The sequence below is a fragment of the Gopherus evgoodei genome, chromosome 2 (assembly GCF_007399415.2).
Source record: "Gopherus evgoodei ecotype Sinaloan lineage chromosome 2, rGopEvg1_v1.p, whole genome shotgun sequence".
Classification (NCBI taxonomy): Eukaryota; Metazoa; Chordata; order Testudines; family Testudinidae; genus Gopherus; species Gopherus evgoodei.
This window is the reverse complement of record NC_044323.1, coordinates 299,073,851-299,087,261: the sequence shown is the minus strand read 5'-3', so window position 1 is coordinate 299,087,261 and position 13,411 is coordinate 299,073,851. Positions and strand designations below refer to the sequence as shown.

Genomic DNA, 13,411 nt, shown 5'->3' with positions numbered 1-13,411 from the left:
TCCCGTGTAGATTGGTCCAGGCTGAGGTTGATGGTGGGATGGAAGCTGTTGAAATCATGGTGGAATTTTTCCAGAGTCTCCTTCCCATGGGTCCAGATGATGAAGATGTCATCAATGTAGCGTAGGTAGAGAAGGGGTGTGAGTGGACGAGAGCTGAGGAAGCGTTGTTCCAGGTCGGCCATGAAGATATTGGCATATTGTGGGGCCATGCAGGTGCCCATAGCAGTGCCACTCATCTGGAGATATATATTGTCATCAAATTTGAAATAGTTGTGTGTAAGTATAAAGGCACAGAGCTCAGCAGCCAGTTGTGCTGTGGCATCATCAGGGATAGTGTTCCTGACAGCTTGTATTCCATCTGTGTGTGGGATGTTTGTGTAGAGAGCCTCTACATCCATGGTGGCTAGGATGGTGTTTTCTGGGAGGTGACCAATGCATTGTAGTTTCCTCAGGAAATCAGTGGTGTCACGGAGATAGCTGGGAGTGCTGGTGGCATAGGGTCTGAGTAGAGAGTCCATATATCCAGACAGTCCTTCAGTGAGAGTGCCAATGCCCGAGATGATGGGGCGTCCAGGATTTCCGGGTTTGTGGATCTTGGGTAGTAGATAGAATAACCCTGGTTGGGGCTCTAGGGGTATGTTGATTTCTTCTGGTGTTAGTGTAGGGAGTGTCCTGAGTAGATGCTGTAGTTTCTTAGTGTATTCCTCAGTGGGATCTGAGGGAAGTGGCCTGTAGAATTTGGTATTGGAGAGTTGTCTGGCGGCCTCCTTTTGGTAGTCAGACCTGTTCATGATGACAACGGCACCTCCTTTATCAGCGTCTTTGATGATAATGTCAGGGTGGTTTCTGAGGCTGTGGATGGCATTGCGTTCTGCACGACTTAGGTTGTGAGGCAAGCGATGTTGTTGTTCCACGATTTCTGCCTGTGCACGCCAGCGGAAGCATTCAATGTATAGGTCCAGACTGTCATTTCGACCCTCAGGAGGAGGCCTGGAACTGTTCCCTTGATGCTGGAGACATCAGTTCCTCACTGGATTGTCGACTTGGCTTTGGTCCCTCTGGAAGTGATGTAGGTGATGGGGCTGTTTCTGTTGACTGTGAACCACTCTCTGCTGGTGTACTATGTTGTATTTCAGGCTCAGGCTCTTGTATAAGTTTATCTGCTGCTGCCAAGGCAGGCTTGGTGGTGCCCTCTGGCATTGGCATTGAAGATACAGGGGAGGGATAGCTCAGTGGTTTGAGCATTGGCCTGCTAAACCCAAGGTTGTGAGTTTAATCCTTGAGGGGGCCATTTAGGGAAGTGAAAACTGCCTGGGGATTGGTCCTGCTTTGAGCAGGGGGTTGGATTAGATGACCTCCTGAGGTCCCTTCCAACCTTGATATTCTATGAGGTTTCAAGTGCTGGCAATGGTTTTGGTGTTGGTTGCTCCGCCAGTTCCGATTCCAGGACTGATTCTAGCTGGGTCTCTGCGACTGGATCCACTACTGCTGTTGCATATGTTGGCATGGGGTCCACTTCCACCACCTCAGTCTGAGGCTCTGGTAACACAGACGGGGCCCTTGTAGAAAGCTCAGGAACAGGGATAGGTGCGAAGGCTTGTTTACCCTGGCTGCAGGTGACCATTCTCACCCTCTTGGCTAACGTCACATGGTTGGCCAAGTCTTTCCCCAGCAGCATGGGAATGGGATAATCATCATAGACTGCAAAAGTCCACATTCCTGACTAGCCCTTGTACTGGACAGGCAACTTGGCTGTAGGCAAGGCAAAAGAATTTGACTTGAAGGGTTGAATCATCACTTGGGCCTCTGGTGATGAATTTGGGGTCCACTAAGGACTGGTGGATAGCTGACACCTGTGCGCCACTGTCCCTCCATGCGATAACCTTCTTCCCGCCCACACTCAGTTTCCCTTCGCTCTGAGGGTATCTGGGAGTCATCTGGGCCTGAGGACCTTTGGTGTGACCCCAGTGCAATGCACTGTAATCTGTTGGGGTTCTTGGGGCAGTTGGCCTTTACATGCCCCAGCTCGTTACATTTAAAACATTGGCCTGCTGACTGGACACTGGGGAGAGGTGGGTTGCTGGAGAATGGTGTGGTGGGACGATAACGTGTCTGGAGTTTTCCTTGGGGTGCAGGTGAGGCCTTGGGCTGCCCCCGGTGGTATGGTGTGGTCTTGTGGTGTCTCTTCTGCTTGCTACCCAAACTGCAACCAGGGTTGTTTCTCTCTGCTACCTCCACCTGCTTTGTTCCGATTTGCCCCGCCTCTCTGATGGTCTGGGACTGCTTGTATTGATCAGCATAAGAAGCAAGACTTTCTGCTGAGTCAATTTTCTTATCCCATAAATCCTGTTTTATATCATCATTGGTCACAGTCAGGAACTGCTCTTGTGCAACCAAATCACACATTCCTTCAAAGCTAGTTACACCCTTTTCTTTGACCATTTTATCTAACAGAGCCTTCATCTGGTTTCCATAAGCCACATTACTTAGTGTAGCCCCTTTCTTAAGGGCTCTAAATTTTACTCTGTAAGTTTAAAGAGTAATTTGAAATTGTTTCAAAACCAAATCCTTAAATTTACCATAGTTAGAAGCATCCTCAATAGGCATCTTGTTAAATATGTCCAGAGCTCTTCCATTCAATTTTGCTACCAATATTGTCATCTTGTGATCTTCAGAAATTGCATGGAGGGTGCACAGTCTCTCAACGGTGATGAAATATTCAGCAATATCACTGAATTCATCATACTATGGATGTAGTTGCTCCCATTTGTGGATTTTTGGGAAAGTGGAGCCAGCCGCTGAAGGGTTCTGTCTTTTCAACTCCATAACAGCCAGTTCATGCTTCTGGGCCAAAATCTGGGCCAGTATTTCTCTTTTAGCTCCAGGGCTCTTTTATGGGCAGCCTCCTCCCTGGCTGCCTCTGTCTCCAAGCAGTTTGCCTCCTTCCTCTCCTCCATGTCCAACTCCAAGCACTTTAAGGCCATTTGTCTTTCATGTTCTCTCTTTCATCAACTTCCAATCTGACTAATTCTAGTTTCTTTTGGACCTCACTTTCTGTCATCCTAGCCTTCCTGTGCTTAGCCTAGCCTAACCTGAGAGTTAGAATGAAAACAAAAAACAAAACCAGAAAAAAACAGCTTGTGAATTCCCTTCCAGGAACTTAACTACTCTGCCCTCAGGCAGAGAAAAAAACCTCCAGCTGCTCTCAGCTTAAAAAAAAAAAGTGTCTTTTTAAAAAAAAACCTCCCTGGTTTTCAAGCCCAAAAGGAAAAAAAGTGTCCTTTTAATATCCTGAGGTCTGTGCTTCTGGTTCAAAATGATCCTACCATGCTGCCACCATGTTGGGGTTCCCTCCCCACTCTGAACTCTGGGGTACAGATGTGGGGACCCACATGAAAGACCCCCTAAGCTTATTTTTACCAGCTTAGGTTAAAAACTTCCCCAAGGTACAAATTCTTTTCCTTGTCCTTGGACGATACTGCTGCCACCATGAAGTGATTTAAACAAACATTCAGGGAGGGGCCACTTAGAGCCCCTTCTCCCCCCACAATATCCCCCCAAGTCCCTTCACTCGCTTGCCGGGGTGGCGGGGGGGGGCCTTGAGAATATTATACCAACCAATAGGTTAACAAAGTGAGCACAGACCAAATCCCTGGTTTTTAGGACACTGAAAACCAATCAGATTCTTACAAGAAGAATTTTATTTAAAAAAAAAAAGAAGGGCCAATGCTCAAACCACTGAGCTATCCCTCCCCCCGTCACTTATTATAAAGAAAAAAAATAAAAGCATCACACCTGCAAAATCAGAATGGAAGATAACTTTACAGGGTTAATAAAAAGATTTAAAACACAGAGGAGTCCCTGCTAGGCTCATCTTCAAAGTTACAAAAACAGGAATAAACCTCCTTCTTAGCATAGGGAAAATTCACAAGCTAAAACAAAAGATAATCTAACGCATTTCCTTGCTATTACTTACAATTTTTGTAATTGTTAGATGTATTAGTTCAGGATCTTTTTAGGAGCTGGGTTACCTGTTTGGTCTCTCTCTTTGTCCCAAGAAGGAACCAACAAAGAGAGCACAAAGAGAACTTCCCTCCCCACCATCCCAGAGTTGGAAGTATCATCTTTCCCCATTGGTCCTTCTGGTCAGGAGCTAACTAGTTTAATTGAACTGATTAACCCTGTCAGCGTTCCTTGAACGCTGGGGTACAGATGTGGGAACTCGCATGAAAGATCCCCTAAGCTTATTTTTACCAGCTTAGGTTAAAAACTTCCCCAAGGCACAAATTCCTTCCTTGCCTTAGTATCGCTGCCACCACCAAGTGATTTAAAACAAACATTCAGGGAGGGCCACATGGAGCCCTACCTTTCCCAAACATCCCCCCAAGCCCCTACACCCCCTTTCCTGGGGAGGCTTGAGAATAATATCCTCACCAATTTGTACAGGTGAACACAGATTCAAACCCTTGGATCTTAAGAACAATGAAAAATCAATCAGGTTCTTAAAAGAAGAATTTTAATTAAAGAAAAGATAAAAGAATCACCTCTGTAAAATCAAGATGGTAAGTACTTTACAGAATAACAAAAAACTCAAAAACAGAGGATTTCCCCTCTAGGCAAAACTTTAAAGTTACAAAAACAAGGATAAACCTCCCACTTAGCACAGGGAAAATTCACAAGCTAGAACAAAAGAAAGAAATGTGTTAGATTACCTGTTACTTACTATTTCTGCAATAGTAGATGCTTAGTTCAGATATGGCTTAGGGAGATGTATTTCCCTGCCCCTGGTTTCTTGTTGACGCCAGGAAATACAGACCAAAAAAAAACCTTCCCCCACAGATCTGAAAGTATCTTCTCCCCTTATTGCTTCTTTAGTCAGGTGCCACCCAGGTTAGCTGAGCTTCTTAACCCTTTACAGGTAAAAGAGGAATTAACCCTTTATAGGGTAAAGAGGGATTTTATGCTACCCTTAGCTGTACGTTTATGATAAACCCCTTACAGGTAAGTGATTCTGTACCTCAGGCCAGGAGGAATTTATGGTACTGCATACATAAAGGTTGGTACCCTTCCCTTTATATTTGACAGCTATCATTAAGCTTTATAAAAGTACATCTCGTGGCAATTAACACCTTCCATGACAAAAATCGATGGATTCTCAACATTTACACATCCAACTACAAAACATGTCCTTGTGGGACTCCAGAGCCTTTTCTCTGAAGTGCACCCTCCCATCCCCACGTGGGATCTGAACTTAGTCCTCAAGGGATTGATGAGAACCCCCTCCTTCAAACCCCTAGCTATCTGCTCCTTACTACACGTCAATGAAGGTAGCATTCCTCATTGCCATCACATCATCTAGAAGGGTGAGTGAGATTAGTGCACTGATGGCCAGTACACCCTACATGAGATTTTTTTAAGGATAAAGTCACACTGTGACCTCACCCTAAATTCCTTCCGAAAGTGACGTCCACCCTCCACACCAACCAGCTTTGCCATCTCCCTACATTCTACCCTAAACCCCATAGGAGGCTTCATTACATGCTCTTGCTGTTGGGAGGGACATAGCCTTCTACTTAGACAGGACTAAACCTTTTTGTAAATCCAGGGGTGGCTCTAGGCATTTTGCCGCCCAAGCATGGCAGGCAGGCTGCCTTCGGTCCGCCGAAGCCACGGAACCAGCGGACCCTCCATAGGCAAGCCGCCGAAGGCAGCCTGCCTGCCGTCCTCGCAGCAATGGCAGCGCGCCCCCCCGCAGCTTGCCACCCCAAGCATGCACTTGGCGTGCTGGGGCCTGGAGCCGCCCTTGCATAAATCACCAAGACTGTTCTTTTCAAAAACTGAACACTCCAAGGGTGATGCGATATCCATGCAACGACTTTCCAAGTGGATATTGGACTGTATCCAATCATGCTATCAAGCCCTGCTGGGGTCAGGTCCCACTCTATTTGAGCCATGTCAACATCTGTGGCATTCCTGCATAATGTACCCCTTCTGAATATTTGCAAAACTGCCACATGGGCATCAGAACATACTTTTGTCAAGCACTATGCCATTACACAGGACTCCAGGGCAGATGCCATATTAGGCCTTACTGTCCTTTCTGCTGCAACTATGCACATAACTCCAAAGCCCCCCACCATAGTAGGGACTGCTTGTCAGTCATCTGAAGTGGAGCACCCAGAGGGCCATCACTCGAAGAAGAGAGGGTTACTCACCTTGTGCCATAACTGAGGTTCGACATGTGTGTCCCTGCTCTTCCCCTCTACTTTGGAGTTGGACACGAGGACTCTACGGTAGAGAAGAAACCGAACGGGTCGGACCATGCACGAGCTGAAGCGACTCCAATGGCGCCGCGAGACAGCATGGCCCGACCAGGCACTGGTACTGAAAATCTCTGATCAACGGTGCTGGGACGCGCCATCACCTGAAGTGACGTGGCGCACCCACTGCGACACACATCTCGAATCAGAGGGGTAGCTGTGTTAGTCTGGATCTGTAAAAGCAGTAAAGAATCCTGTGGCACCTTATAGACTAACAGACGTTTTGGAGCATGAGCTTTTCATGGGTGAATACCCACTTCGTCACCCACGAAAGCTCATGCTCCAAAACTTCTGTTAGTCTATAAGGTGCCACAGGATTCTTTGCTGCTTTTACACATCTCGAAGAACCTCAGTTACTGCACAAGGTGAGTAACCCTCTCTTCTGCTTTACCAAGCCCTCCTCGGAACCAAATGAAATGGAAGGCCCAAGATGCTTTTCCATACAGGGGTTACAAAAGCCAGTACGAGATCATAGACACTGAGACAAGTTAGGAAGACCCTGCCATCAAAGGATCATTAGCACTGATGCTCTGGATTGCTGTGTATTTCACAGTGGCACTAATCCAGAATAGAACCTAAAAAAGGTCATGGTCCTGGCTTAGAACTGGACGTTAATTAAAATTGGAGGTTGGTAGCACAGAACCCAGCAATAGTTTAATAAAATTCTCTTCTATGAATATGGGTCAGTCAGATCTTTGAGGCTCTGAATCCACATTTGTGCTTGGCACATAGCCACAGGTGTTAGATCAACCTAGCCAGACCCAAGGATCTTGATGGTGAGTGGATGCTGGCTTTACAGGTGGCCAGATTTAATCAACTAGGGCTGAAGAGCCTCTCCCAATGTCTGGGAACTGAGTCAGCCCTCCAGTATCTGTGGGACAATCCTTTAAGTTGATGCTGAGCTTGCCCAGTGCCAACCATTGATGACTTGTGCCTCCCAATATGATGGGGGGTGGGGGTGCACAGGGGCACAATCTAAAGGGCAGGATACGTGACCACCCCACCTGCATCCGCAGCAACTCCGCGCCTTGTGCCCAGCCCAGGGCTGCCATACTTTCCCCACCCCACCAGAGTTACCTGGGTTTTTTGTTTCTTTTGTTGTCTTTCTCCCAGTGCACCTCCCCTCCCCAGCATGTTCAGCCCCTGTCCCTGGGAGGTGGGGAGCTGACTGAAGTTGAGTGCTCCAGCTCGCTGCTCTGTGTGGCATGATGGCTGCCTGAGAAAGCCCATTTGGGGAGGTGGCGCCCCTCCTCCCCCAGGTCTAGCTGCCAGAGACCGGGATCGAGTGAACTGGAAATGTGCCAGGGGGAAATGGCTTCCGTCTCGCTCGCCCCGTGCCAGCAACCAGCCTGGGCGGGGAGTGGCCCGGCACCACCGCCACCTCCCCAAATGGGCTCTCTCAGGCAGCCGCCTCACTGCACAGAGCATTGGTCCACAGTGGCCACACAACAATGGCTGGTCCCACCCGCTCCACTCCCCAAACAGGCCTGGCTGCCAGGAAGAGGGCCAAGCGTGCCTGGAGGCAGGCGCAGCAGGCAGGAGGCCAGAGCCCCTCTCCCCACTCCCGGCAGGCCAAGCAGAAATCTGGAGGGGGTCCCTTGACTCGGAATTCCCCCCCATAAGTTGGCTACTGGACCTTAGTCAACTGGACTGAGAAGCCGCCCTGATCGGTAGGACAGAGGGGCAGCCCTTTTCCTGCCCAGGTCCAGCCAGACCTCTCCTCTTACGCACCTTATAGAACCCCAACAGTCTCACGCTAACAACATTTGCTCCCAAAGATGGGAAGCATGGAAAACACTGGGTGTGCGCAGAGCGCACTCAACTTCAGTGGTCAAAGGAACTGAAGAGTGGTTTGGACCAAGATTTCTCAACCGTTCTCTTTCTGAGACACACTCCCCCCCCCCCCCCGCCCTGGCCACAACATACAGTACTATAAAAACTCCAGGGTGGGGTGTGTGCGTGCGTGTGTGCGCATGCGTGCACGGCTTGAGACTCTGGCTTCAGCCACCAGATGTATTGGGGGGGGGGGGTTAGCTCTGCAGGGCTTGGGGTGTCAGCTGTGGCAGGGTTCTGGACTTCAGCCACCAGGCAAGGAGGGGCTCGGGGCTTCAGTTGGGGGCTCCGAGTGGGGGCAGGGTTCAGCTCAGAGTTTCTTTCCTTTGCAGCATTGTGTGTGTGTGTGTGGGGGGGCCCTCAGGGCTTTAGCCACATGGGGCGCTGGGGCTTTGGGCGGGGTGGAGCTTGGGACTTCAGCCCCACAGGGACACTGGGGCTCCAGGCTTTAGGTGCCTGGGGACCACTCCCAGCTTCAGCCCCGCAGGAAGCACTGTGGCTCAGGGTGCTGGGCTTCAGCCCCGTGGAGGGGCACTGGGGCTAGGGGTTTTAACCCTGGGGGGGGGGCATACTGGGACTTGGGCCGCTCTGTGGCTCTGCTCCTGGTTTCAGCCCCATAGAGGTGCTGGGGCTTAGGGTGCCAGGCTGGAGACATGGGGTCCTGTGGCCCCCAGAAACCAACTCACAGATCCCCGGGAGGCTGCTGACGCTGGTTGAGAACTACTGGTTTGGACTACGCTGTCTTTTATGCCTCTGGAACTCTCCAGGATGGGAGGAGAGGCAGAGAGGTGTGAGTGCGTGCTAGATCAGTCCAAGGGTGCACACTGCAGGATTCTTGATTCCACCCCGGCAACATGTAGAAAGTTCATCTTCCCTGAAGCTGTATGTGAAAAAGTTTGTTGTTTCAGCATATTTATTTTTATTTATGTAATGGGTATAACAAGTTCAGGCATTAACAGAGATAGTCTCAAATTTAAATTTGAAGAGGTTTAGTTTTTAAAAGAACTTACAATAATTAATTCTTTTATTTTATTTTAAAATTGATTTTTGAAAAAAAATTCCTGCTTTTTATGTACCTTTATGTGGAACGCCCCCTCCTTGAAGCCTTATCCCGCTGACTGGGGATGGTTACCAGAGAACCTTGATGGCTGAGGAGAGAGAAAACCTGCTTCCCTGGTGGTTACTTGGTCTGCACCCTTGAGTCCTTTGCATGGCTCTCTTTCGCTCCTCTGTTTGTTCCATGCATTCTTGAGCACGGCTTGTTGCTTGCATCCACTTATGCTCCTAAGATGTTGAATAGCTTTGGAGCAAAGTCAGGGCGTGCAGAGACCTTCCTCTGTAACAAATGTTTTTCTTTCTTCCAAAGCAGCACTGGCCCCTATGAGAATGGTCCCAAGAGGCCTTGTAGATCTATCATCTCTTGGCCTTTGTTTTGTTCCAGTTGGTTTACACCTCCATGAAAGGGAGCAGGAACAAACAGAGTCAAAGCATTCTGTGACTGGGCCACAGAAATCTCAGTGCACTGAGGGGCGACGGAGCAGGAGGCCACGATGTTTGTTGTTGTTGCCATGATAAAAGCTGGGGTTCCAGTGGCAAAGGTGTGACTGCAGCATGTCCATGTTCTCTGCATTGCTGAAGGCAGTGAATGGGCCCTGTAGCTAGAAGGTGTGGCTAAGCCCTGTGAACACATTAGAACTTTCTTATATGTGCTGGAGAGAGGTGCAGTCCCAAAGGGCTAGATTTATAAAAGGACTTTGACAGCTGTGTCTTTAGTCCATAATGTAGGCACCACTGCTATCACAGAACCACAGCTCAGTTGACACATAACCCTGTAGACACCGAAGGGTCTGCCAGTGAAGTCCCCTACGCACCTAAGTCCTGACATCACACAGATGCTCAGCACGTGAAGTCACACCTAAACTGGCAGCAGTTTCAAACGCTGCAGCCACTGACTTATCATGCCGAAGAGCCCTGAGCTGGCAGGCAGCTCAGAGCATGCCTAAGTCCCCCACAAAAGCCAGCTAGGGAAGGGGAGGAGTGGGTGGGCATGTTTATAAACAATAGCTAAGTGATTAGCTGGGATGTGGGAGACCCAGATTTGCAGTTCACTGTTACTTGAGTTACAGCAGGGCCTAAGTCTGGGACCAGGGAGCAGGAGGGTGAGATGGTTCCTGAAACCATGAAAGGCAATAAGGTTATTCAGGGTGGGGGCCACAGAAAGGCCTGAAGGGCATCAGAGGAACCATGAGTGGGTATGAGACAGGACTGGGAGTGATTCTGTGAGAGAAGGACAGACTCACCAAAGCCCAGCAAGGTGAGGGAAAGGAGTGAGAGCCAGATCCCCAGAAGTACTGAGTCACCACCGCCCTCTTCTGATACAGTACCACGCTCAGTAGTCTTTCGGGACTTCCCCTTTTGCACACCATTGAGATCTTTCAGGTGTCTTTACGGCACCTTCTACACTTCGCCCCTATGTAACTCATAGCTCTTCATGGTTTCAGCCGCCATCTCATGGCCCTCTCCTTCCACCATTGTTAGCGTAAATCATCAAGGCAGAGACAGTCGCTTTGCACAGATGCAACTTTGGTGCCTTTGTTTGAGTATTTCTGAGGTTGCTGGCCCTGCCCAGGGGAATTGTGTTGCCTCGAGCCAGTGTCCATGCAATACCACCTGTGGCTTTTTAGAAGCAAAAGTCAGTATGGCCCCATGAGCCCAGTAACAGCACATCTATAAACTCTGCTGTTCAACTGCGTGTCTCCTTCCTCTTACAGGTACCTATCCTTAGTCAGGGCAACAGATGGACCAGAGTATTCACCGACTGAATTTCAAGCAACTAGACTTGGAAACTTTAAATTATTTGTTATCATCAAACGTCACCAGCCCCCTGAGGAATTGCTCCAAATTCTCCTTCCAATTCGGGTCATTCTGGTCAAGTGCAGCCTGTAGGTATGGGGCAACAGGCAGCAAGTGGGGGTAGCAGCTGGTATCTCATTAAAGTGAAATTGTATTACAAGGCTTGTGTTTTGTAACCAATCATGGGCAGCGCTGGGGGTCAGCCTTCTGCGTTTCTGAAGGGAAGGCCACAAAGTGCAGGGATCATAATAGGGCAGATGGGAAGGTGCCAAATAGCTGAGCTGAACTCACCCTGCCAATAGCTAAGACTGCAGGATGCAATTCTGTTCAGCAGCACTATGGGCAAGGCCATACATTTGTGACTGAAGGCCTCCTTTGCAGGCTCAGCTTGTCTCCCCAGACAGTGACTCACCTTTGGTGAGATGGTCATTTTCTTTCAGGCAGCGAGTAGGACAATGAGGCTGTTTCTTCCAGTCCCTGCCCTTTGCACTGTGATACCTCAGCTGCAGGCAGGAAATATGAAAGAAAAGTGCCTCTGCCTGACCCCTGCAATCATCTCCTTTCTGTTTATGATCCTGCCCCTCCCCGCCCCGCTGGACTTGGTGTAGCCTGTTGTTTTTTCTTTCTTTTCTACTACCGCTTTAGTGCAACTGAAGGAGGCTGCAACTTGGTGCTATTTCCATTAGCCCCACTGAGACTGTTGTTCTCCTGCCAGCATAGTTAACGGGGACAGGCTGGCTGCATCCGTCCATGAAACACCCTCAGCCCATGCTCAGACAAGGCTATGAAACTGAGGAGCCTTTTTATATCAGTAATAGGACTTGGTGCAGTCACCTCTATTTTAGGCCTGTAAAAGGCCAGTCAGTATCAGATCTGTGCCAGGTTGGCTGCTGGTTTGGCTCAACTGTGCTCAAGCTCATATCCCAATTCCTGCCTTCAGTGAGCAAAGCCTTCCTGCCACAGAGCATGCACGCTACCGGCCCTCAGGTGCTAGCCGTGATTTAGCTGCCCTCATATAAACGAGGCCTTGACAGCTTTGGGCCTTTTAACAATGCCAATTAAATCTGCTGCCTACAGCAAGTGCTGGACACATCTGAAGCCTTGGCTACATGGCAGCTGCCATAGCCAAACTGCAGTTCTTAACAGTCAGACTTTTGATAAAGGACCTGAGCATGGCTAAGGGCAACCAAGATGCAGACACCAAGTCCCTGACAGTGACACTGGGTGCAGCCAGGCACAGGTCAATGCACTGTTTGTTAAAGACTTGTGTGCGCTAGGTCCTGTTAGCAACACCAATAAGCCCAGGGGTGAAGGGTAAAGGCAGGCCGACTGTCCCCAATGTGATGCAGGCCAAATGCCCATAGGTCAAGTGGCGAGCGTCAGGGTGGATTTGTGGCACCATGGCATGGATAGTGGAAGATTAACCATTGAAATGGTGGTTTGTTTGTTTTTCATATACACTTAGTCATCGCTGCTTGCCCAAGTTTTCTTCCTTGAACCTAGTTCTTCTAGCATCCAGCAGGTAACTGTCCTGCAGTGACTCTAGAGGCAGCATGTCCCCTGCTGAAAAGTGGCCATGCTGACGTCAAGATGACAGGCATCCACCTGAAGCAAATGTGAACATACTTACTGAGGGGGCAGTTGGTGGGTTTGTTCTTACACTGCATCACCCCAGGGTAGGGGAAGGCTGAGTTATGGGCCATCTGGGTCCTACCACTGCTAGGATTCTTTTGTGGTAGCCACTAGATGCCCTGCTGTGCAGGTTGCTTCACAAAAGCCTGGGTTCCGCATCTATGAGCGCCTGCCCTCTAGAGTGCCTGTGAGAGAGTGAAAGTTGATTACATTGGCAGGTGACATGCACAGCTTGATGTGTGATGGGGGACAGAAAGGAGTTCAAGGAGTATAAGAGACACAAGGAGCTCAATCTCTGTAGTTTAACAAAGAACAGTTAAAAGATAATGTCATTTGGTCAAAATATGTACATGGGGAACAAGTATTCAATAATGGGCTCTTCAGTCTGGCAGAGAACAGTATAACATGATCTAATGGATGGACGTTGAAGCTAGACAAATTCAGACTGGCAATAAGGCGTAATTTTCTAACAATGAGCATAATTAATGACTGGAACAATTTACCCAATTGTTTTGGTGACCGCTCCATCTTGGGCAATTTTTAAATCAAGACTGGATGTTTTTCTAAAAAATATACTCTGGGAATTAGTTTGGGGCCGTTTGCTGACTAGCCATGAAATCTCTGAAAGAAGTCTCAAGATGGGAGAGACCATAGCAGGGCAGATGTGATGGACATTGAGGCAGCGATGCTGAAGACTTGGCTTTCTCTAGATTTGAAAGTAGAAGCAGTGAATAGAGAGAGGCCCTTCTTGTGCTGCCCACTGGCCTGAGGAA

The 13,411-nt window shown here is 48.9% G+C and overlaps 1 protein-coding gene across 1 annotated transcript in view; it reads left to right on the top strand.

The window, feature by feature from the left end:
• IQANK1 (IQ motif and ankyrin repeat containing 1) overlaps positions 1-13,359 on the top strand; it is a 178,937-nt gene extending 165,578 nt beyond the window's left edge. Inside the window, exon 15 of the mRNA XM_030554161.1 lies at positions 10,925-13,359. Coding sequence (XP_030410021.1) covers positions 10,925-11,099 — 175 coding nt within the window. The 3' untranslated portion in view covers positions 11,100-13,359. The remainder of the gene's footprint in view (positions 1-10,924) is intronic.
• Positions 13,360-13,411: the final 52 nt, after the last annotated feature.